Source organism: Macrotis lagotis, chromosome 2 (genome assembly GCF_037893015.1).
Source record: "Macrotis lagotis isolate mMagLag1 chromosome 2, bilby.v1.9.chrom.fasta, whole genome shotgun sequence".
NCBI lineage: Eukaryota > Metazoa > Chordata > Mammalia > Peramelemorphia > Peramelidae > Macrotis > Macrotis lagotis.
This window is the reverse complement of record NC_133659.1, coordinates 224325430-224351272: the sequence shown is the minus strand read 5'-3', so window position 1 is coordinate 224351272 and position 25843 is coordinate 224325430. Positions and strand designations below refer to the sequence as shown.

Genomic DNA, 25843 nt, shown 5'->3' with positions numbered 1-25843 from the left:
AGCTGTGAAAATGTGTGTGTATCACTATATATAAATGTGTATATATGTATATGTCTGTACAAACTTACATATATTATATAGTTAAAAATTGACTTATCTGTGTACATATTTCTCCCAAATGTGTAATGCATGCTCTTTGAAGTTAAGGACTATTTTGTTTTTTTGTATTTCCAAAAGTTCAATAAGTATTTCCTGAGTGGCAACTAGGTGGCGCAGTGGACAGAGAACCCTGGAGTTAGGACTCAAATCCAAGCTCAGACACTTGATACTTACTGTGTGATCATTGTCTGACACCCCCCCCCCAAAAAAAGAGTTTTGCTGAATTGAATTACAATGAATGCAAATCACAGAAATCCTCCACTGCTCCCCTCTTCCAACATCTGAATTAAACCTTTTCTAGTTACTCCAAACTAGTAGAGAATCCTAACTCCTTCCTTCAATTGTCTTTAGTCTTAATTATGTGTTACCTCTATTCTATTTTCCCTCTATTTCCCACTTCTATTTGACTTCAGGAATCATTCCTTAGATTGAATGATTTCCAAGGTTATTGATTAAATTTCACCATTTGTTCAACTGGTTCTTAGACTTCCCCTGCTCTTGGCTGATGCACTGTTAACTCTGATCCACTCATTTCATCCTTCTTATCTTACTGATTCAAGATTCTGGTTTCAGATCCAGAGCAACTAAAGAAATGGATTCTTAGTTAGCCCAAAGATTTGAGGATATATAGAATTGTCTGATTAATTTCTTGATCCCTTGCCTTGTAGGAGCTGGGATCAGCTTAATTTTCTTTCTGATGCTTCTGGCTTTTATTGTGAAGTGGGAGCCTGATATTAAATCTCCCTTTCTTCTAGACTAGGTGGGAAAAACACCAATGTTTATTTGATTAACTCCTAATTGCTGAAATGATTTTAACTGAATCAAACAGAGGTGTTTATATTCTTCACATGCTTAATTTTAACCTCAGAAGGACCTCTATTCCAGTCTCATTAACATCTGGAACACAGGTTCAGACTGAAGTCTGTTAACAGTCTCATGATGGTTCATATATCAGCATGCCACCTTTTCTCATTGTTCCTTTCATTGGATTGTCCTTACTGGGCAGCCCCCTCCCAAAACTCCCAGGACCCATGTGATGACAAGATAACTTGTGCTGTGTTTTGGGATTCTATCAGGAGAGCCTCTACTCTGACTTCCCTGGAAGAAATGCTGATATGCTTGTCAAACCTGCTTTTCCACAACTGTCTGAGCAACACTTTTATCCCAGGTCTCATTCATGTTTGTCTTTTCAGTGCAATGAGGAAAGCAAATGTCCAGAACCTGTGCCTCTAAGAACAGGTACCATGTCTGAAGGTTGTGGGGGAAAGGTAGGAGTTAGGAGAATGATGACGGTGGGGGTAGTAGAGGAATATTACTCTGGGATAGGAAGATAGTAGGGTCTCTAAGTGAGATATTTTCCTAATCTTGAATGATTGATTTGTTTGTCTACTGACAAAAAGGGACAATATCTCTATCCGATCCTATTGTTTGTATAAATGTTTAATCAGGGTGCTGGGTGCTGGGGTTGTTAAGAGGGTATTTGAGTGAATTGTAAAATGAGATCAGAGTAAATTATTTTTTAAAATTCTTAACTTTGCATTGAGTGAAAAATCCTCTGAAATGAAGAGCAAAACAATCTTCCTTTATGGTAGCTCTTTGTACAGTTTTCCTTTCATACTTGGAGTCTACTCCCTCTTTTCATCTGTCTCTTAAAATCTCTAGTTTTCTTCAAATCTCAACTCAAATGATTCTCTTATCTGCTATTGTTTTGCCTAACTTGCCTAAATTGCCAAAGAATCTTTGATTTTTTTGTGTGTATATGTTTTATACAAGGTTATATGAATATATGCTGTCTATGAATTAGAATCTGAGTGGAGAAACTTTGATTTTTGTGTTAATATCCCCAGATAAAAGTACCTGCGCTATGATAGATACCTAATAAATTCTGATGGATTGATTGATTGGTTAATCTATATTTCTCAGTAACTTACAGGAATAAAAGGGAGAGCTTCAAGATCCAATTCGAGCCCAAAACTACCAGGTGCTAAAGCACTGGAATAAGCACTGTGGTTAAAAATAATCAACAGGTTCCTTCCCTTTAAGAAGCTCACAACCTAAAGGGGATACAGAATGGAAAGAATGTATACAAATGACATATACAAGATAAACTTGAGATATCTCAAAAAACACTCACTTTAAGTGAGACAAAGAAAAACTTTTAAAAAATTTTCTTAAAAAAAATTCATCTCCTCTCCTACCCAACTTTCTTGTGCCCTACCCTTCCCACCTCCCCCACCCCACCCCAGTTGAGAAAGCAAGAGAAACAAAGTCTCTGTTAAAATATTTAGTGCTAAGTAAAATAAATTCTTTCATTGATTATGTACAGAAAACTATGTCTTTTTTTGTTGTTTTTTTGGCAAGGCAATGGGGTTAAGTGACTTGCCCAAGGCCACACAGCTAGGTAATTATTAAGTACCTGAGGCCGGATTTGAACCCAGGTACTCCTGACTCCAGGGCTGGTGCTCTATCCACTGTGCCACGAAGCCACCCCCAGGAAAATATATCTTAAACTTTATTCTGAGTCTATCATTTCTCTATCAGGGAGTGAGCAGCAGTGTTTCATCATGAATCTTCTGGAATTATGGTTTGTCATTTTATTGAACAAAGTTTCCAAGTATTTCAAAGTTGTTTGTCTTTACAATATTGTTGTTATTATATAAATTGTTCTCATGGTTCTGTTCATCTCACTCTGAATGAATTTAGGTAAATCTTCCTGATTTTCACTGAAACTGTGGGAAAGGCATCTTGCAGAATGTGGTATTATAACTGAAAATTGAAGGAAGTCAGAGGAGCCAGGAAGTAGAGATAAGGAGGGGAAGAATTTGATGTATTTCTCCCAGGTAAAAATGCCTAGGGTTGGGAGATACTGCCTTTTTTTTTTTAGCTTTTTCAAGGCAATGAGGTTAAGTGGCTTGTCCTAGGCCACAAGGCTAGGCAATTATCAAGTGTCTGAGGTCACATTTGAACTCAGGTACTCCTGACTCCAAGGCTGGTGCTCTATCCACTGCACCACCTAGCCGCCCTGAGATACTGTCTCTTATAGGAGGTCAGAGCTACTGGATTCCAGAGTCCATGGATGGGAGTAAGATATGAGAAGACTGGAAGGGGCCAGGTTATCAATAGGGAGTGTAAAATGGATTTAAGAAGGGAAAGATTTGAAGCAGGGTGCCCAGCCATTAGGAAACTGAAATATATTGAGACACAAGGTGTCAGAGGAAAGAATTGGGCATGTATGTTGCAAAGTAGAATTGACAATTTTGGGCAACATTGGATATGGGGTGAGGGTGATAATAAGGAGTTAGGCATGACACCAAGGTTGTGACCAGGAGGTTAATAATGTTCTCAGCAATAATAGGAAAGTCTAAGAAGAGGGGAAGGTTTTAAGGGAAAAATAATGAGTTCAGTTTTAGATATGTTGAGTTTGAATTGACTATTTAGTTTGAAGTATCTCGTAGGTGCTTTTTAATTGGTATTTCTTGATTAAAGAAGTCAGTCAATTTGGCAAATAAGAGATTATTGGTTAATTTGTAAAGAGAAGTTGCAGTTGAATAATGAGATCAAAAGCCAGACAGCAGAGAACTGAGTGAGAGAAAAGGAAGAGAAGGCACCAATTGCTGACTGCCTTCTCAAGGAGATTAACCAGGAGTAGAACAAAGATAAAAGGGTTAGTAGAGTTTTTCTTTTTTTGTTTGTTTGTTTGTTTGTTTTTTGATGATGGGGTTTGAATGGGCATGTTTGTAGACATCAGGGAAGTAGGCAACTAAAGAGAAGAGATTGAAAATTAATGAGAGAATGGGAATGATGAAGAAAGAATGGAATTGGCATGAATACAGATTTGCCTTTGTAAGAAGAGGGGGCCATCTCTTCATGTGAGAGGAGTAGATAGTTTCTCAGTATCTAAGATGAGGAGGAAGGGAGAAAAAAGAGCTCTTGGTGAATGGTCTCCACATTTTCAGAGTAATAGGTGTTTCTCACCTGAGAGGGTGAGGGAAGGGTTGCCATGCAAGGTTTGAGAAGAGGGATAAAAGGTATGGAAAAACCTCTGTAGTGAATGAGATAATGAATCTTTTGGGAAGTATAAAAGGATTGCCTGGTTGCAGTGAATCTAGTCAGCCCAGTTTCATGATTTTTCTCTAGCTTTGTTCATCGGCATGATCATTATCACATGAATAGGAATGAAAGTAGGGTATGTTGGCTGTAATCCAAAACTGGGGCTTGGCAGGGCAAGATTATTGATGGGAAATGGGGGCAAAGAACTACAGAGAAGATAGTCTAAAGCTGTCAAGAAAGTCTAGGTGTCAAGATGGGGAAGGGAATGGAGGGAAGCCAGAACCAGGGTCATAGCCTGAGGAAGAACTGAAGGTTAGAGGAATTGGAGGTCATGGTAATGATAAAGAATCTGTAAGAATTTTAAACCAAAAGGAAAAATAGAATGATTAAAAACTTATTATTAAATAAAAGAATTTCAGAGTTTATAAGCATGGAAGTAAAACATTTGTGGGTGATGGCTATTATCATCTCTATGTGGGGGTGAAATGCAGTGGAGAAGACCATACAAAGTGGGTAAGGTAAGGAACTGGAAAGTGAAGGTATTTGAAAGAGAATCAGTATATATGTTGAATCTAGTGTAAAGTCAGGAGTTGAGAAGGAGAGAAAAACTTAAAGCCTGGCACTGAATTCCTTGAGGAAGGAAGGCACAACTACCAGAATCTTGATTGGCTGATAAATATGGATTGATGAATCTTGAGGGAGGAGAGATTAGTGAATGGTGGTAGTAGAGAGAGAACACATAGAGAGTAGAAATAATTTATAGGGTATGAATGAAGGTACAGCTTGTTATGAAACGTGGCCAGGCAAAGTGTGTCATCAGAAGGAAGATGGGTCTTAGAGTGCAAGAAGATGGAGGGAAGGAGGAAGGAAAGATGGAAATATGTTTTTTGGGGTTTTTTTTAGGTTTTTGCAAGGCAAATGGGGTTAAGTGGCTTGCCCAAGGCCACACAGCTAGGTCATTATTAAGTGTTTGAGACCGGATTTGAACTCAGATACTCCTGACTCCAGGGCTGGTGCTTTATCCATTGTGCCACCCAGCCACCCCAAAATATGTTTGTTATCTAGGGAGCAGGTATTCTAGAGAGCACAATGGAAGGAGTTGTTAGATATTGAATGAGGAACTGAGTGTTGAGAATGGGTAGGCAATAGAAACAAGACCAGAGGGTGGCAGTGAGGTGGAATGGAGGTGGGAGAGAGATAGAGAATGTCATTTCTACATTGACAGCCTGGGGTTCAGAATTATAGGATGGAAGTTGATGGGCTCCCAGGGGTCTAGGCTGGACGATGAACTGGAAGTGGAGAGCAAACAACGAAGCTCCATCTTCTCATAATGTGAAGGTTGCAGACAGAAACGTATCAGTTACTGAGTTGACTTCAGGTTGGAGTCTTTCCAGGGTCATGGAAATGGTATGTCATTGAAATGGAGAAGAGGTGATGATAAGTTAAACAAAGGATATGCTAAAACTGTAGCAGGCTAGCAGACTTGGAGTGTTAAATAAAATAGCTTATCCAGATAAGACCCTCACAATTGAGGAGAATGATATAGTCAGATCTGTAATACCTATAATAATTAGCTTGTATTTAAGCCAAGCAGTAATATAATGGCATCTAAGATCTGTGACTAGTTTTAGCAAATTTATTTCAGATTAAAAATTAAAAGTATACTCACAATCACTCCAAGGCTTCAGTTAGGAAAACTCCTAACATTTAGGTAGGGGTTTAGTTCTCTGCCTTAATTTATATTTATATCTATCTCTAGTTAACCTTCTTTGTTGTTGAGGCAAAATTCAGGTTACTAGAAATATCTGGAGCAGCAGGTAGTAATATATAGTGTCCATTGATAGATAGGTACAACAAGGGTGAAAGAACAGACTTTTTCTTGTAATTTCTCTCAGACCTGGAGTAGGTGGTTATAATTAGTAACATTCCTGCAATCTTCTGATCTATTTGTAAAGCCAATGGCCCTCCTTGATAATTTCCCTTCTCTACCACAGTTCAGTTCTACCTTTTTGTTTTTCTTTTCATTGTCTACCCTTAAGCAATCAGTTCTTTCCAACTCAGCCTTGATCCAAAGGAATGTACAGGCCTTGTTCATAATTAATTTGGATTGATTAATGCAATCAAAAAGTGTTTTAATTTCACATAGGTAAGGGTGGGATTATCAAAAGAATCCCATTCTTAAATATTGTCAAGGAAAATTACTTTGGCAGCAGTAGAGAGACTGAAAGGAGTAAGACCAAGAAGGACACAGTTGCAAAAATCCATTCCAGATGCTAGTCTGTATACTGGGACTGTCCCTGGGACTGGATTCAATAAGACCCATCTTCCTGAGTTCAAATCTGGCCTCAGACATTTACTAGTCATGTAACCCTGGGCAAATCATTTAATTCTGTTTTCCTTAGTTTCCTCATCTGTCAAATGAGTGGAGGTAGAAATGGCAAATCATTCCAGTATCTTTGCCAAGAAAACCTCAAATGGGATCACAAAGAGTTGTACAGGAATGAATGGCAACAAACAGCAGTCAGAACAAAGATGGCAGAATACAGACCGGGATCCAGATGACTCTCCCAATATTTCCCTTCCAAACAACTTTAAAATAGCTCCAATACAAATTTTGGAGCAACAGAACTATAAACCCATAGGTCAGAGGGAGACATTTTTCCAGGCAAAGGCACCTATCAAAATAGGTGTAGCCCCAGAACAAGACAGTAGCACCAGTGGTAGACTTACAGACTACACAACAGCAGAGCAGCAGATTTGGGAGCTCTTGGACCAGAGACAGTAAGGGGTCAGATAGATTACAGGAGAACTTTTGCTAGCACTCTACTGCCCTTAAGCAGTTCTGAGTCAATGTTCTAGGATGGAGAAGAATGCTGGTATAAATTGTAAGGAAGTAGGTGCCCTGGTCTCAGTTCTAAGGTAAATAAGAATGCTAGCTCTTGCAGCTGCAGGAGAGCAGGGGACCTGGATACAGTTCCAAGGTCAAGAGGAGCACTAATACTTGTGGCTGCAGGGCAGAAGGGGCCATTCCTGGATATAGAGCACAGACCAGGAGAACAGTGACTGTACTTCTCCTAGGATAACATACCTTGAAGGCACTGAAAACTTGCAGGCCTTCAGAACTACCTCTGAAAATAGCAGCAGGAAAAATCCTGAAGCTTAGTAGAATACCTCCTGAGCCTCAGGTGTACGTAGCCTAACTTTAATGCAAAATTCACAATGAAGAAATAATCTAGCAGAATGAGCAAACTAAACAACAAAAAAATTTGCTTATAACCACTATTTAATGTTTTACCCTTCATTTTCAAAAAAGACCATGACATTAGGGAGGTGATGCCATGACAAGTACGTGAATTAGATTTAAGTGATGGGAATGCTGTGCTGTCACCAGTCTCACTTTTTCCTTCAGAACCATCTAGGTCCAGTGCCCAGATATGAATCAGGACAACTGGAGATGGCTATACGCATAATCTTAGACAACAATGTGAAAAACAACTGCAGAAAAAGCTTCAAAGCAAAATGCTAATTAGACTTAAACTTAGAAAGTATTCCTGGAAGGTGTACTCAAATAAGAGTGGTAGAGGGATGAATGGGAAAAGAAGTCAGAATAATGCAAGAAAATTATGAAAAGAGAATTAATAGCATGGTAAAAGAGGCACAAAAAAAATCACCTTAAAAATAGAATTGATCTAATCGTAAAAGAGGCAAAAAAACTCAGTGAAGAAAACAATTTCTTTTTTTTTTTTGCAAGGCAATGGGGTTAAGTGGCTTGCCCAAGGCCACACAGCTAGGTAATTACTAAGTGTCTGAGGCTGGATTTGAACTCAGGTACTCCTGACTCCAGGGCTGGTGCTCTATCCACTGTGCCACCTAGCTGCCCCTGAAGAAAACACTTTCTTAAAAAAAAAATAGAAATGGGTAAATGGAAAAAGAGGTACAAAAACTCACTTAAGAAAGTAATTTCTGAAAAAATAGATTTGAGCAGATGGAAGCCAATGACACTTGACATATGACACTTGAAGAAAAAAATATTAAAAAGTCAAAAGAAGAAAATGTGACCTAACTCATCAGAAAAACATCCGACTTGCAAAATAGATTGAGAAGAGACAGATGAAGAAATTATTGGACTAGCTGAATGGCATTATCAAAAAAAAGAGTATAGGAACCATTTTCAAAAAATTATCAAGGAAAATAGTCTTGATATCCTAGAACCAAAGGATAAAATAGAAATTGAAAGCACCCATCCAAAAAAAAAAAAAAGAAAGAGCCCATCAATCATATCTCTTAAGGGATCTCCTAAAGGAGATTCCAGGAATATTCTAGCCAAATCCCAGAGCTCCCAGGTTAAGGAAAAAAATAGTGCAAGCAGACAGAAAGAAACAATTCAGATATCATAGAACCACCATCAGGATTACACAAGTTTTAGCAGCTTCTACATTAAAGGAGAACTTGCAATACGATACTCTGGAAGACAAAGGAGCTACGATTACCCAGCAAAACTGAATATAATCTTTCAGGTGAGAAAATGGGTATATAATGAAATAGAGGACTTCCAAGCATTACTGATGTAAAAACTAGAGCTGAATAGAAAATTTGACATTCAAACAGAAGACTCAAGAGAAGCATAAAAAGATAAGCATGAAAGATTAATTACTGTATGTCCCCATGTATAAGATACACATTAATTTGGGGTCTGAAATTTGGAAAAAATATATTACATAAAGTTATTGAATTCAAGTTTTATTCATCATAAAATTCATACATCACTATCGAAACTCCCATCCATTAACTCGTCCTCATCTGTGTTTGATAATGAATCACTGTCTTAGGAGAGGCTATGACTGATCTCCAGCCTGTGCTTTGGTCTGTGGTTGACCGCAAGCACTCCCTGGGTAAGTCTGGTGTGTGGATGCATGTTTAGTCCATTCTGTTTCAGGACCCTGAAGCACCAATTGTGTCCTCCTTTGAAATCAGTCACTTCTTTTTCACCAACAATTCTTCTTGCCTCATGCAGAGCCATCTTTGCGGACACAGGAATTCCAATTGCCCTTTGTTCTCTGATTCATCTCTTCAATTCCTTCTCTAACTCAGGTCATTTTGGTAACTTGTCTCTCATAGCCTTCTTCTACCCTGGCATTTTCTTAGGGTTTCTTCTTCCCAAGGCCAATCTCAGATTGTTTTCTCAGTTGGAGGAAGACCAAACTTACATTCAGCCTAGCACAATTTTCATTCACTTTTGCAAACTGGATCATTTTGAACTTGAATTCAGCACTGTACAAAATCTTTTCTGAGCCGTTTCTGGGCAGAACGTGGCAAAATGTGACCTAATATACTGGTAGCGAATGCAAAACATTGATTGCAAAGACAATATGTGCGAAAAAAGCAGAAAATGCAAGGAAAAAAATCTATAACCACTGTAAAAGACACTACCAGTTTTTAGACCCCAAATTTTTTGAAAAAGGTTGCATCTTGGGGTGGCTAGGTGGTGCAGTGGATAAAGCACCGGCCCTGGAGTCAGGAGTACCTGGGTTCAAATCCAGGCTCAGACACTTAATAATTACCTAGCTGTGTGGCCTTGGGCAAGCCACTTAACCCTGTTTGCCTTTCAAAATCCTAAAAAAAAAAGAATTATCAATAATATATAATAATAATAATAATATAAAAATAAGTATGATTACAGCAATTAGTATGAGTTGGTATAGACACAGAGCATGGGTATGACTCAATTATGTTGAAATGATTGCCAAAAAAAAAAAAAGAATGTAGAGGTGAGAAAGAGGAATGCCCTGGGACAAGGAGAAAGGAAGAGGCAAAATCGGTACATTTTCTCACATAAAGTTCTCAAGGAAGAATTTTTATAATCAAGGGGAAAATGGGGAAGGGTATGCAATGCTTGAACTGTTCACTCTCATCAAATTTGGTTCAAAGAGGGAAAAATTCACACACATACACACACACACATACACACACACACACACACACTCAGTCAGGAATAAAAATCTATCCTACCCAATAGGAAAACAGAAAGGAAAGGCAATAAGAAATATAGAGATGGGGGGGGTGGAGAATAATAAGGGGAAGGCAGTGTCCTAAAGCAAGTCTTTTGAGAAGAGACAGATTAAGAAGAGAGAGATGAATAACAAAGGAAAAATCATATGGAGGGAAATATGTAGTTCATGATTATAAATGGCGAATATAAATGGGATAACCCCCCCCCCCAAAAGAAACAGATCAAAGAACGGATTGGAAACCAGAATCCAACAATATGTTGTACACAGGAGACATACTTGAAATGGAAAGACACAGAATTAAAATGGTCTGGAACAGAGCAACTAAAGTAAAGAGTGCAGAGGTAGCAATTGTGATCTCAGACAAAGCAAAAGCAAAATTAGAATTAATTGAAAGAGATAATATGGGAAATTTTTTACTAAAAGATATCATAGACAATAACTAATATAAAAATGACAGCTAGCTTTTTTTTGGTAAAGACTTTTTAAATATATAGAGATCTAAGTCAAATTTATAAAAATGAGTCATTTCCCAATTGATAGTAAAAGGATATATGAACAGATAATTTTTAGAAGAAATCAAAAACTACTTACAATCACATGAAAAAATGCTCATAATCATTATTGATTAGAGAAAAATAAAACAGCTCTGAAGTACCACTTTACAACTATCAGAAATAACAAATGCTAGAGGGGATGAGGAAAAATAGATTCATTAATTAATTATTAGTAGAGTACTGAATTGTTCCCACGGTTCTTGAGAACAATAGCCCAAGGAATTATAAACTGTACATACCCTTAGCTCCAGCAGTACCACTAATATGTCTATATCCCCAGAGAGCAAAGAAAAAGGAAAAGGATCCATAGGTGCAAAACTGTTTATAGCAAATCTGTTTATAGAAAAGATTTGTTAAATGAAGGAATGCTTTCCCTCCTATTTCCCTATTGAGTAAAATGTAATTCTGTACCCGACTTTATGTGTGTAGTCATCTCTCCTTTGATTTCAGATGAGGAGGTTCCTATGTCAACTACCCACATAAATTTCTACTTGTATATCCTGATTATATGAGATGATTGTCCCCTTTTTTCCTCCTTTCCTTCCCACTAGTGAATTCCTTTTCATCTCCCTTTTCATTCTTCTTTTAAGATCATCAGAACATAACAGAATTACACCCAGCCTCCTTAATAAGACTTCTTCTATGACCCTCCCCCACAATAAGATGAGAACATTGTATTCAGTAACAGCAGCTTTGTGTGATGATCAACTGTGATTGACTTAGTTCTTCTTAGCAATACAATGATTCAAGATAATTCCAAAAGACTCAGCAAAGAACTGATGAAGTTTGAATGCCGATCAAAGCATACTATTTTCCCTTTTTTAAAAAAATGCTTTGTATTTTTTCCTTTTGTTCTTCTCCTTTTATAACATGACTGAAAATATGTATTACATGTACATAAATGCATATATTTAGCCTATATCAGATTATTTGTCATTTTGGAGAGAAGAGAGAAAGGGAGGGAAGAATCTGGAACTCAAAATTTTGTAAAAACTTATTTTTGAAATTTATCTTTATAAATAATTGGGAAATATGAAATGACATTTACATTTAAATTAAAAAAAAACAAGGTAAAAAAATACTATAAGGAATTGGAACATAGAAGAATTAAGATTCTTCTATTTTAACATTATAGAGTCCTTACAATTTGTAATGGAAAATGCCATTCACATTCAGAGAAAGAACATTCAGATCCAAATCTGAACACATACTATTTTTCATTTTAAAAAATTGTTTTATAGGGGAGGCTAGGTGGCACAGTGGATAGGCCCTCAGCAGTACCTGAGTTCAAATCCGACCTCTGACACTTAATTATCTAGCTGTGTGGCCTTGGGCAAGCCATTTAACCACATTTACTTTGCAAAAAAACAAAATTGTTTTATACTTTAAGTTTTTTCCCTCTCATGGTTTTTCCCCCTTTTTGTTCTGATTCTTCTTTCACAACATGACTAATATGGAAATATGTTTAGCACAGTCAAACATGCAAAATTTATCTGATTCCTTGTTATCAAGGAGCAGGAGGAGGGAGAAAACCGTGGAACCCAAAATCTTACAAAAAAAGAATGTTGAAAAGTATCTTTGCATGTAGTTGGAAAAAATAAATAAATTTATATTTTAAAAAAAGAGAGTCCTTACAAAGAAAAAAAGAGGATAGGTCTCTGAAGGGACATACATATAATCTCCCAAAATTATAATCTTAATTATAATCCTTATTTAGTTTGATATGATATCTTGTTAATGTTTACCTTTTTATATTTCACTTGACTGATGTGTTTGCCTTTTAAAGTTTCTATGTTAGAATTATCAATAATGCTTAGAATTCTTCTATTTCATTAAAGATTTTTTTTTTTCATTTTTAGGATTGTGTTGTTTTGCTGGGTAAATTATACACTGTGAGCATATATTCTTTAGCTTCTAGAATATTATATTCTAGACTCTCTGTTTCTTTATTCATGACTGCTAAATCATCTATGATTATAACTGGAGCTTTGTGATTTCTTTTTTTCTATTTACAGTACTTTTAAAATTTGATTTAAAAGCTATGTATTTTGACTCTAATATTCCAGGGAACTTTCTTTTTGGGGTTTCTTTCAGGATTTGACTAATGGAATCTTTCCATTTTCCTTTTGCCCCCTGCTTCTAAGTGATCTGATCAACTTTTTTTTTGTTTTTTATTATTTCTTGAAATATGATATCTACATTCTTTTTTGGTCATGACTTTCAGGTAGTCAGCAATTCTTAAGTGAACTTTCCTTATTTTGTTTTCCAGATCAATTGTTATTGTTATGAAATACATTATATTTTCTTTCTTGTTTTTCATTAAATAACATTTTGTTTTTTCCCAATTATATGTAAAGACCATTTTAAACATTCCTTTAAAATTTTTTTTGAGTTCCAAATTTCTTCTTCCCCTTTTGACCTCCCACTTCCCTGACATAGAAAGCAATTTGATATGTTATACTTGTGCAATCATACAAAACATATTTCCATATTAGTCATATTATAAAAAAGACACACCCATGGGAAAAAAACCACACACACACAAATAAGGTGAAAAATAGTATGCTCCAATATGCATTCAGATTTCATTGGTTCTTAATCTGGAGCTGTACAGAATTTTTTGTCATGAGTACTTTGGAATTTTCTTGAGTCATTGAATTGCTAAGAATAACTAAGTCATTTACTGTTGACCATTGTATAATACTGCTTTTATTATGTACAATGTTCTCCTGGTTCTGCTCACTTCCCTTTTTATCAGGTAGGTTTTTTTCTGAAAGCATTCTATTCATTATTTCTTCATATAACACAATTTATTCAGACATTCCCCAATTATTGGAGAGCTCTTTAGTTTTCAATTCTTTGCCACTGCAAAAAGAACTGCTATAAATAAATACACTATACTTTTCTCCAGGTTTTCAATCTTTTGACTCTTTTTAGTATTTCTAGTTGATTTAGAGTCCTTATTCTATTTGGACTATCTTAACTATCAGGGAGTTTGCTACTTTGGTAAGGTTTTGTACTTCTTATGTAAATGTATTCATTTTCTTTCCCTTCTCCATAACTTTCATTTCTTTTCCATTTTATATTCTAGTGTGTCCATTCCACTTATTTCAAAAATTTTAACTTAAAAAAACCCAACCTTTTTATCTCTTCCAGGAATTCTAGTTGAGTTTGTACTCAAGTTATGTTTTCCTTTGGGACTTTGTATATATTTTGGAATCATTCTCTTCTTCTAGGTTTGTGTTTTCAATTTCTCTGTCATCATAACAGCTTTATTATGGAATTTATTTGTCTGTTTATTTATTCAGTCTACTTCCCAACTTCAGATTTTTATGGTAGAGTTGGGTTCTGCCCACTTTCAGAGGAAATCTCAGACCTGAGCTCATGTCTTCTTTGGTCCTGCTGTGGTTCTCTGTGTATTGAGTGTAGTGTTTTTCCAGGATCTCAGGAATAATTCAGTCTGGGAACCTACCTGCAAGTTTTCAGTCTTCCCAAAATGGTCTGATCCAGAACAAAATCAGATTGCTGTCTGAGTTCTGCAAGATGCTAACCTAAGTTTGGGCACAAGCAATATACCTCTAGGTTTGCCCTCAGGTAGACTCCCAGTCTTTTGGACTCAGCTAGCTGAAGAACTCTTTTGATTCAAAGTGACAAAATATTAGACACCACTTTGGTCTGAGTTTCCACACTTCCCTGGAGCCTTCAGACTAAAACTCTTCTCATCAAGACTACTTTAAAGTCCTCTATTCTACTTTTTTCAGCCTAACAGTCCTGTTATAAATATATTTCTTTGTCCTCTGGAATACTGTATTATAGCGTCTCTCTTTTTCTTTTTTTCATTTTTAGTATAAGCTTTCAGGTTTTGTGTGAACTTGACTGTACTTCCTTTGCCTTTGAACTGTTTCTTTCACAAAATTTACAATATTTCTTATTTAATATGCCAACTCTGGATTTTGGCTATAGCATTCCTGGGTCTTTTCCTTTGGGAATTTCTACTAGGAAGTGATGGGTGAAATTTTCTGTCTCTTCTTTGTCTCCAATTTCTCTTTTTATTGCTATTTTTTTCAATTACATGCAAAGATAGTTTTCAACATTCATCTTTTTCTAAGTTTTTGAGTTTCATATTTTTCTGCTTTCCCCCCTTTCTTCCCCCTCCCCATGTTTGTCTCCTATTTCTAATTTTCATTTATGGTTCCTAAAATGATCTCTCCATCTGTTTCTGGGTCAGTTGTTAATATATTTAAATAATTTTTATTTCTCAACCTTTTTTATTTTATTTAATATTTCTTTGTTTTAGGCAATCATTGATTTTTGTTTTAGATTACAGCAGTCTGGTTTTCAAGGAGTTAATGACTTGAATAACATTTATCACTATCTCTTCTAAGTTACTTAGTATTCTTCCAGTTCTTTCCAACAGAACTTTTATTTCTTTTTTCAAAAAAATTCTTGCTTCATTTTTTTCTAGGGTATTTGTGCATCCTTGGGAAAAAGCTAAGTTTCCCCCCTTTGATTCTTGTTTATAGTTTTTATAAAGTCAGATTTATAATAATTTTTAAAACTGGTCATTTGTTTCTTTGACTTCCTCATCTCTCCAGCTTTTTGGAATTCTTGAATTAGAGTTTTGTGCCAGGGCCCCTTTTGTTGTACTTTTGGGTAGGGTGGTTAGTCCTTGTGCTGCTCATCCTGAGTTCCTATGTTAGTTTCTCTTTCTCGAAGTTAGAACTGCCTGGATTTTTGAGCTTGAGAGCCCTGAATCTTCAAGGCCCTCTGTCATCTTAAGTCATTTTATTATTGATCTGGGAAACCTCTGGATCTTGACTGTCCCAATCTAAGAATTGTGACATTGAGCTGGGCAGCACTTCAACTGGTTCAATGTGGTCAATGTCCACATCCTGGGGCTCTTCTCAGGGGAACTCTCATTCCTGATGCTTCTGTGCACAGAACTTTGCAGACTACAGGTGTCCTGCCTCACTTCTTGTTGGCATTCAATTGCTGAATTTTTTATTATTCCTAGGCTTCTAGCTGACTTTTTTTGTGAAATTCTGATATAGAAGATGTCACTTACTATAGCTTATCTTTGGGTTTCTTTTAGTTTCTTTTATTTTTATTATTTAAGGCAATAGGATTAAGTGACTTGTCCAAGATCTCACCAGTCACTAAACCCCTCCCTCTCTTAACTTTCCTGTTACCATGAAGGACACCATGATTTTTCTAGTTACCCAGACTTGCAAATTCAGTTTCATATTCTGTACTTCACCAGCATTTACTCCACATATCCAATATAGTGATGTCTTGTCATTTCTGTCTTAATAATATCTCCCTTATTTGTCCCCTGAACTCCACTGATATAGCTTGTTCAGGTGTTCATCACCACATACATAGGCTATTGCCATAGCATTTTTTTTTATTTTTACAAGGCAATGGGGTTATGTGATTTGCCCAAGGTCACACAGCTAGGTAATTATTAAGTGTCTGAGACCAGATTTGAACTCAATTCTTCCTGACTCCAGGACGGGTGCTCAATCCACTCCATCACCTAGTTGCCCTACCATGGCATTTTGGTTAGTCTTCCTGTCTCACATCTCTCCCATTCAAATCCATCATTCAGTCAGCTGCCAAAGTGACTTTACTAAACTATGAGTCTAAGTCACCACCCAAAAACAAACCATTCAATAAACTCCAGTGACTCCCTTATTGTCCCCAGAATTAAATATAAAATCTTTTCTTAGCAGTTAAAGTCATTCAATCTCTTGGGACCTTTCCAGTCTTCTTACGCTATTCTTCACCATTACCCTACCATTCAGCACCTTCTTGTTATGACTACATGTTTTTCTTTTCACTGGCTCCTCCATGCTTAAAATATTTTCCTTTCTCATCTCAGCAGTTAATATCTTTTTTCTGAAATTACCTTCTGTTCACACTGAATATATTTTGGATGTAAAAATTTCCATATTGTTAGAACCCCATTAGAATTGAGCTCCTTGAGATCAAGGAACTTAATTTTCCTTAATTTATATTTTCAGGGCTTTAAGAATAGTTTCTGGAATATGATAAGCTTGCTGACTGACTTGTTGACTGATAATTAGTCCTGGCAATTAAGAGTAGAGCTGTGGAGAAGAATAAGTCCTATCGTATAACTGAGAAACCTATCCAGAAGAAATATTTCTCCTTAGGGGCTGTATGGGATGCTGAAGACCTCTACTCAAATTGACTACTCAGAGGCTTCTCAAAGTTTGGAGCAGAATGTCATTTATTAGAATCTTGCAAGAAGTGGGTGGTCCTCCCAGCATTAGCAGCCAAGCTTTATAGGCAAAAACCACAACCTTCCTAATTTCTGTTGACCTCTCAAATGTTTGGCTCAAGCCTTGAAATAGCTGCAATGATACCTGATGATATCAGGGGATAGTCCTTGGAAACTCGGCCCATCCCCAACCTATTTTGAAGGGACTGATGTTCTTGGAAACTCGGGCCCCCTGACCTATTTTGAAGGGACTGATAGTTCTTTTCTTCAGACTGAGAGGCCTCCACCCATCCACTCAGGGCCAACCACTTTTGCAAAATTCATTTTTTGTGATTTTTCTCATTCTATTTCTATTGTTGCAATAATTGGTGTGTCATTTTCCTGACTCTTCTTACTTCACTTTTCATCAGTTCATATAAATTTTTCCATGCTTCTCTATGTTCATCATTTTTGTCATTTTTTGCAGCAAAGTAATATTCCATTGCATTCACGTTCCAAAACTTGTTTAGTCATTCAGATGTTACTAACATGTCTCTTCTTATAGAATTTTCTAGATTCTATTACAGTAATGAAAAACAGGAAGATTGATGTTTTTGTTATTCACAAAAGGAAAGATCTAATCTGTTCTGTTCTTTAATGCAAGCATTATTTTCTAGAAAAGTTGTCCAAATGTAGCCTTTGGCTGGAGTAAAAGGTTTCTAGGATAGTTTACAGAGATAGCACCATAAATCAACTTCATTCATAGGAGTAAGCTATTTACAGTAGAGAAATCTAAGTTGGAAGTACACAGAGTGCTACAGGATGTCTTCAATGTGGTTAATTTAAAAAAAAACAAGCCCTTTCAATAATTGAATCTTTTTAATACTTTGCAGTGAGATGGAGAATGATGTTCAGCTTTTGTACTACACAGAAATGTGCTGATTATCTTATGGGGAAAGTACTTAAAAGTTTTAAAGACTTAAAGATAAATTTCATGAGTTAGTAAGTACAACTAATAAAGTTGCACTTAATATGGATTCACATATCTTTTTTAAGCTATAATATTCATTAGAATCAAGAACTAAAATAAACTTGGAACTAAATCTCCAAATTTCCATTACAAAGTATTAAACCAAGATTTTCAAAACTCATGAAGCATAGCCAAATGCAATGCCCACTTATAAACATCATTTAAAATATTTCATCTTTGCCTTTTAAAATTTATATTTTGCTTATATTTTATAATCTCCATAATTATTACAAAAACACTAGGTATAATTTATAAATGAGTAAAGAACTGGATATAATTGATAAAAAGTAACTTTGTATATGCTGAAGGTGCCTGCATGAACTCTTTTTACTGATAGGGGTGAACATCGAAAAAAGTATAGAGGCTGAAGAGAAGAGATACTGGATTCAAGAAGGCTAATTAGGAAGCTGTTGAAATAATCCTGAATAAGAGATGATAAGGATCTGTATTAGGATAGTGGCTTTCTGAGTGGAGATATGAGCATTGTTGAGGAATTGGAATTGACAGGACTTATTGCAACTGATTGGATATTAGGGATGAGTGAGAGTATAGTTAAGGTTGTAAACCTGAACAACTAAGAATGATGGTTTCCTCTATAGAAAGAGGGAAGACCTGATGAGTTTAGCGGGGGGTGGGGGGGGAAGAATTCAGTTTGGGATATCCTGTGTTTGAGTTGCCTATGGGACATCCAGATGGTTCCATTTATGTGGACCTAGAATTCAAGAGTGAGATGAAGACCTATTGGATATTTAAATTTTGTAATCATCTACATAGAGATGATAATTGAGCACATTAAATCCAATAAGATGACCTAGAGAGAGTATGGGAAGGAGAGAGAGCCTAGAACAGCACATTGGGGTTTACCCTTGAAGAGAGAGAGAGAGAGAGAGAGAGAGAGAGAGAGAGAGAGAGAGAGAGAGAAAGAAAGAGAGAGAGGATGCTACCACAAAGGAGACTGAGGAGTAAGAGAATCAGAAGAACATCAAAGAAGCCATTATGTATTTGTGATAGACTTTTATAATACAAACTTATTGATAGTGTGTGTATCTGTCTGGCTTGTAGATCTGTTATCCAAGTTCCAGCTGAGCTAAGGGGGGTTCAGCTCAGACTATCTATGAGGTGAATTTTCTGGCCAGCAAACTTTACATAATATTTTCCAAGGGAAAGACTTCTTTCCATCCTATCAAACTGATCTGTTTCCCACTTATGCAAACCGTCAGAAATCTCCTGATTCAAACAGCTTGCCATAGCTTGATTTCCTACTTCAAAAACTCTTAACCTCTTCCTCTTTCTTCTGTTATCTCACTCTGCCTAATTAGATACTGATAGGTGTTTTGAGTCTTCAGAGTGCCATATTTCTGACCATGGTTAAATCCCTCCAGCAAATAATTATATGTTAATAGAATTTAGAAGCTGGAAAAGAACTTAGTTCATCTCTAGGTGAAGAATTTCAAAGAAGTGATACCCAGAAGATATGCGGTGAGTGCTGACCCCCCTCACTTGTTAGTTGAATCCTATAATTTATATCTTTCCCAAAAATTTTTTTTAAAAAACTGATCTGATATTTCTTTAGTAACATCTAAGGAAATTTTAATGAGTCCAAAGATCTTTCAATTTACTTCCTGGTTAGGGAAAATATCCCTTAAAGTTCTATGACTGTTGGACTTTGAGACTTGGAGAAAGTCCCAAGAACTGAAATATCTATGACAGTTCACCACTATACCATGGAAGATTCCATAAGCCCATCTTGTACTCTAGCATTTGTTCTCCCAACATTGTCCTGCACTGAGCAGCTTGTTTGAAAATCAGTCAACAGTCTCAGTTACGAAGCTGCTTCTATTCAGAGAACAGCCTTTGCTGTTTTATCAGAAGGGTCATTGTACTTCGCCCCTCTGCAAGGAGCTGCTGCTTAGACCAGTCTGAACTTCTGCCAGGTGAGTGCCTCTTTTGGGGATTAAAACTGTCTACCTGCAACAAAAGACACTGAGGCAGAACTCTGAGCCAATGGCACTTTATTAGAGGGTCTAATGAAGTAGATCTCAGATCTTCCTCATAATCTGAGATGCCCCCTCCTCACAGATATCCTTTTGATACCCAAATATGCAGAAGAGGTATGGTAAAATACAGAATCACATTGACTGATAGACCTTGCTCTTGAGGGGCAAAAAAATGACATATCAACAGGGAGTTCACAGATTGAGCGTGGCGCATCTCCATTGACCAAGTGATCAGAAAATAGTTACCAGTTCATGTTGGACAAGAGGGAATGGTCTAGAGGTACAAAAATAAGTTGGAGGACTTTCCATGGAACTGAGTGAAACCCTTCCAACATTTGTCATTTTTCTCTTTACCAAAGCATGAGATGAAACTTCAGAGTCACCTTATTTTGTATTTCTCTAAATTTAGTGATTTGTAGCGTTGTTTCATATGACTAATGATAACTTGGATTTCTTTCTTAGAAAACCGCTTTGAACACAATCCTCAAAACATGAAGTAATATTCTAAATTATTAGTTAAAAGAAAATTAAACAACTCTAAGATTCTTCTCCAAATGGCAAAAATGACAGTGACAATTTTTGGAGGTGAGGTGGAGGGACACCAATATACTGTTATTAAAACTATGAATTGATCTAACAATTTGAAAGCATTTTGAACTATACCACAAAAGTTACTAAACTTTACAAGCCATTTGACCTAATAATAAAACTACCAGCCGTATATCTCAAAGACATCAAAGACAAAGGGAAAGGATTCATTTGGAGAAAAATATTTATGGCAGCTCTCTTGCAGCAAGGTCCTGGAAACAAAGTGAGTGCCTATCATCTGAGGAATGGATGAACAAATTATGTCATTTCAATATAATGGAATATTACTATACCATGATGATGAAATGTAGAGATTCAGGAAAGACTTGCATGAGCTGATTCAAACTGAAGTGAATAAAATCAGGAGAGCAATTCATACAATGATGATAAGAATGTAGAGGGAAATAAATGTGAAAGACTAAAGAACTCTGCTCAATGAAATGACCAATATTGACTTCAGAAAATTAATAATAAAGCATGTCTCTCACCTTTTGGCAGAGAGATGATGGACTAGAAATGCAGAATAAGACATTTATTTTCATATTGTCAATTCATAAACTTGTTTTGGTTGGCTTTACTTATTTCTTTCAATTGAGAGCTTTTAAAAATGATAGCAATGATGAACGTTCAAGGCAAAGAGAGGATGGAGAGTGATAGAATTGAAAAAAGAAAAAGAAATAGCAACAAAGAATACACAGAAGAAAAAAGGAAATTCAAAATTGGACAGAAAAGCAGGACAGTATTGGTACTATTGTGCTACATAAAAAATCATGCTATATATGAAAAAGACTGTTTCAAATATAATTCTCTTTCTGTTCTTTACATATTGAAATATTCAGTCTTTGATGCTTAAGTTCAAAATTTAAAAATAAAACAAAAACAATGCAAAGACCTGGACATGTTTCTTTTTATTTTTTAAATGTGCTATTATTCATTTTTTGGAGCATATTAACCTTTCTGGGAAATTGCTATGTTGATTTTAAAAATCAGTACATACTCCTTGACTATATATTGACTGATTCATGAAGAGAGACATCTGAGGTTGTTCTGAGAAAGCTAATTGGATCAAAAATTTTCAGAAGAGTATAATTATAATTATTAAATTCTGGTGATTTGTGAAAGTTCACTTCTTTCTCTCTTTTGTAAAGTCAAGGAACTCTGGTTGTGGAAAATGGTATATAGTCAAATCTAGTTGCTACTTTGTTAGTATTGCTGAACTTTTTTCTTTATTATTTTTTCTTATAAAGGAGGGCCCTCTAAATGAGAACTATATTGAAAGTGAATGGAATTAAGATTGTTGACTCCCATTTCAAGATGATGGCAAATGTGGATCTTTAAGGGGAGAGGGGCAGTAGCAACCTATTGTGGGAAAAGAAGTCTCAGAACTAAAAACTGTGCCACCTTGCCTCTGGTATTAGCAGTTTATTTCTTTTGGTATCAATGTGACTCACATGAAACCTTTGGTAATTAATGAGATGAGTCAAGGTCATGAAAAATATGACCTCCACTATTGGTCTAGTAGCTCTAGTATTTTTATTGGCAGAAACAGCAGTTTATTTCTTCCGGTATCAATGTGACTCACATGAAAATTCTGTGTTTTACTTTTTGGGTTTTTTTTTGCAAGGCAATAGGGTTAAGTGACTTGCCCAAGGCCACACAGCTAGGTAATTATTAAGTGTCTGAAGCCAGATTTGAACTCAGGTACTCCTGACTCCAGGACTGGTGCCCCATTTACTGCACCACCTAGCCGCCCCACATGAAAACTTTGGTAATTAATGAGTTGAGTCAAGGTCATGAACAAATATGGCCTCCCCTATTGGTCTAGTAGCTCTAGTATTTTTATTGGCAGAAATTTTACTTTTTAGAAAAAAGGGTCTCTTATAGATAGCCTAAAAGGACTCCATAAAAACAGATTAAGGTAGTCATGCATGTGGTTGTGACAGGCTGGATTTCTAACAAGAGTAGGTAGGGTGGTCAGCTTTGCTGCTTATACATTCTCACCAGTCATATTAGCAACTCCATTAGGAGGTTTTTGTATTCTTTTAAGTGCCATTATTTCATAATATTTTCCAAATGAAAAACTAAATTCTTATGAGAAAATATCTTAGAGTCTGTGAAAGAAATTTAGACTTCAAAGGAGGAGGTAATAGACATCTCAAATAAGAGCGCTCAGAAGCTAGAGGTACCAGTTTTAGTGGTTTTCTGACCTTGATATTAATTTTTGTGATGGAACCTTGATGTGAACAGACTTGTTTATGCAACAATTTGCTGTTACCAGAATATTTTCAGCCTCTTGTATTAAGAGCCTGGGAACTGTTGTTAAAGAATGTATGTGTGTCTGTGTGTTTGTGTTTATGTGTGTGCGTGTGTGTGTGTGTTTATTTTTATTTTTTTGCTTGAAAGCCTATGCTGAGGTCCCTGCTGAACTGAACAAATAATAATAATAGCTGATATTTATATAGTGCTATTCTGTGTTAGGTGCTAAGTGCTTTACAATTATTATCTCATTTCATCTTCACAATAACCCTGGGAGGGGCACACTACTATTATCCCCATTTTACAGATGAGACAATTGATTCTGTTATATACTCTGGGTAAGTATAAAAATCAATTAATAAATAGGGTTCTGGATATATTTAATCCATTCCCAATGAATCCAATATATTATATATTCTTTACGATGTCTATTTTAACTTGTTTAGCTATCCTTTTCTTAAAGAGTGGCAAAACATGCCTGTTAATGACAATATTGTGATGTTGAATGATTTCCTTACAATCATTATGGAAATCTTTTCTCTTGTATACCATCAATGTTGTAAATTTTAGTTGAGCAAGTTTTAATCCTGTGTGCTATGTCTCCTCCCCCCTCAAAAACAAAAAAAGTAGCAAATATCTATGCAAATTTTTGAAGACTAAAAGTAATTAAGGAAGCTTAGGCTTCAGAAGTGAAAAGCAAACTGTGAAAACATCTTTATAAGAAATGGAAATCTAACATCTACTTATTTTTGAAGAATTATTCTGTAATTCTGTTTTTATTCAATTCAAAGTTACTAGAGCTCTCTAAATTGCCAAAGCTAAGAAATATTTTCTTAATCCCATCTTTGACTTTTATGTGCCTTTTTTTTAATGTTTTAGCAAGGCAAATAGTGTTAAGTGGCTTGCTCAAGGTCAAACAACTAGGTAATTATTAAATGTCTGAAACTGAATTTGAACCCAGGTACTCCTGACTCCAAGACCGGTGCTTTATCCACTGCTCCACCTAGCCGCCTCATTATGAACCTTTTTTAAAGACTGTCAAAACCTCTCTTATTGCTACTCTTTTCTCTTTAGTTTTTCTTAACACTCTTCTGTTTCTTCTGACTATCTAACTGTTCCTTTTCTGTCTTCTTTTCTAGATCTTCCACAGGGTAGAGTCAACTAACCATAGTGTCTCCCATGGGATTTTCATAGACCCTTTTCTCTTTATTCAGAGTATTCCAAGAGTTTTGGTGCCATTTTAAGCTTTAATAAACTTTAAATTTTTCTTAGTAATCTCATCAGCTTTCATGGATTTGATTACATCTCTATCAAATGATTCTCAGATTTATTTATTTAGTTAGTTCTAATTCTCTAATGACATTTAGTTTCACATCTCTAGCTGCCTATTGTATGTCTCAAACTGGATATCCCAACAAACATCTTTGACTCCCAAAATGAACTCATAGTTTGTCTGTCCAAGCCCTCCTCTCTTCCTAATGTTCCTCTTCCTGTTGAGGGCATCACTGTCTTCTCAGTCTCCCAAGTTGGCAACTTAGGTGTCATTCTCATCTCCTCCCTCTCTCTCATATTTCATATCCAATCATCTGCCAAGTCCTTTTGCTCCTTTCTTGGCAGCATCTCTTTTTTCCTCTAATTCTGTTAAAATATCACCTCATACTTGGACTATTGCAAGAAGTTTCAAGTTGGTCTTCCTTGCCTTGTATCTTTCATCACTATAATCCATCCTCCTCTCATCTTAAAGTGACCTTCCTGAATACAACTCTGGCCACATAAGTTCTAGAGGCTCTCCTTTACCTACAGGATTAAAAATAAAATCTTCTGTTTTCCTTTAAAAACTGACCTTCCAATTTCAATCAATTGTAGCATGGAAACAAGGTAAAGATTATCAGACTGCCTTTTGTGGGGGGGGGGGGGAAGGAAGGGCGGGGGGGATTGTAAAATTCAAAATCTTACAAAAATGATAGGTAGAAACTATTATTGTATATAATTGGAAAACAAAAATATTAATAAAAAGAAAAGGTGAAAAAAAAAGCTGCCCATCATAACCTGGCCCCTTCCTACCTTTCCAGTCTTATTCCCATCCATGTAGTCTAATCCAATGACTGGCTTCTTTGCTGTTCCTGCAAAAAGGCTCTTCTCTCATCTCTTGTGCATTTTCACTCACTGTTTCCCTTGCATGAAATCCTCTCCCCATTTGACTCTTTCTCTTTGCTTCCCTGGCTTTCCATAGATTGTGAGCTCATTGAGAACAGGGATTGGTTTTTGCCTTTCTTTGTATTCCCAGTGCCTGGCACATAGCCTGATAAATGATTGTAGACTTGACTTTTGCTGTAAAATTTTTTGTTGTTGTTTAGTTGTGTCTTGACTTGGGCAATGATAACAGGGTTTGCTTTTTCTCTTTCCAATGGACCTATTTTGTCAGGCAGCAGGAGGTTACATGACTTGCCCAGGGTCATACGGCTAGGAAGTGTCTGAGGCTGGATTTGAAGTTAGGTCTTTGTGACTCTAGGGATAGTCCCTGTCCACTGTTCACTGAGCTACCAACTTCCCCTTTTTGTAAAATTAACTTGACTGAGAATAGAAATTGTCATTTTAAATGCTGTATTTTTAAAACTAATTTTAAATTGTTTCACTTGTTTGGATCAAGAACAATAATGATTTTACTTTTCTTATTTATAAAGTGCAAGACAACTCATTAAAATGGCCCAAATGGTTACTATCAATGTTTGTATTAATAATTGTAGGGGCACAGTGCATAGAGTACCAGTCAGTAGTTCTAATTAGGCCTCAGACACATAATACTTACTTAGCTGTGTGAACCTAGGCAAGTCACTTAAGCATATAACCTTGCAACCCCCCCAAAAAATTGTATAATTATTTTAAATTTCAAATATTTAATTTAAAAAAATCACTGTACTGTTTAATTATAAAAATGAAATGCTTTTTATTCTTTGAAAAAGAAAGTAATAAAGGTGATGTAAAAACAAAAATAAGATTAAAAATTGTTGCAGATGACACATAGTAGATCATATGTA

At 36.0% G+C, this 25843-nt stretch overlaps 1 protein-coding gene across 2 annotated transcripts in view; it reads left to right on the top strand.

Moving 5' to 3' along the window:
• The first annotated feature begins 1263 nt into the window (after positions 1-1263).
• The window catches only part of CARD14 (caspase recruitment domain family member 14), an 81158-nt gene continuing 56578 nt past the window's right edge, over positions 1264-25843 (top strand). Inside the window, exon 1 of one of the 2 annotated variants that reach the window (XM_074224969.1) lies at positions 1264-1338. Coding sequence is in view for 1 of the 2 variants with exons in the window: in XM_074224968.1 (XP_074081069.1) it covers positions 1344-1367 (24 nt within the window). In the remaining variant the exon portion in view is untranslated. Of the gene's footprint in view, positions 1368-25843 lie in introns of both variants that reach the window. The other variant, XM_074224968.1, reaches the window with a different exon arrangement.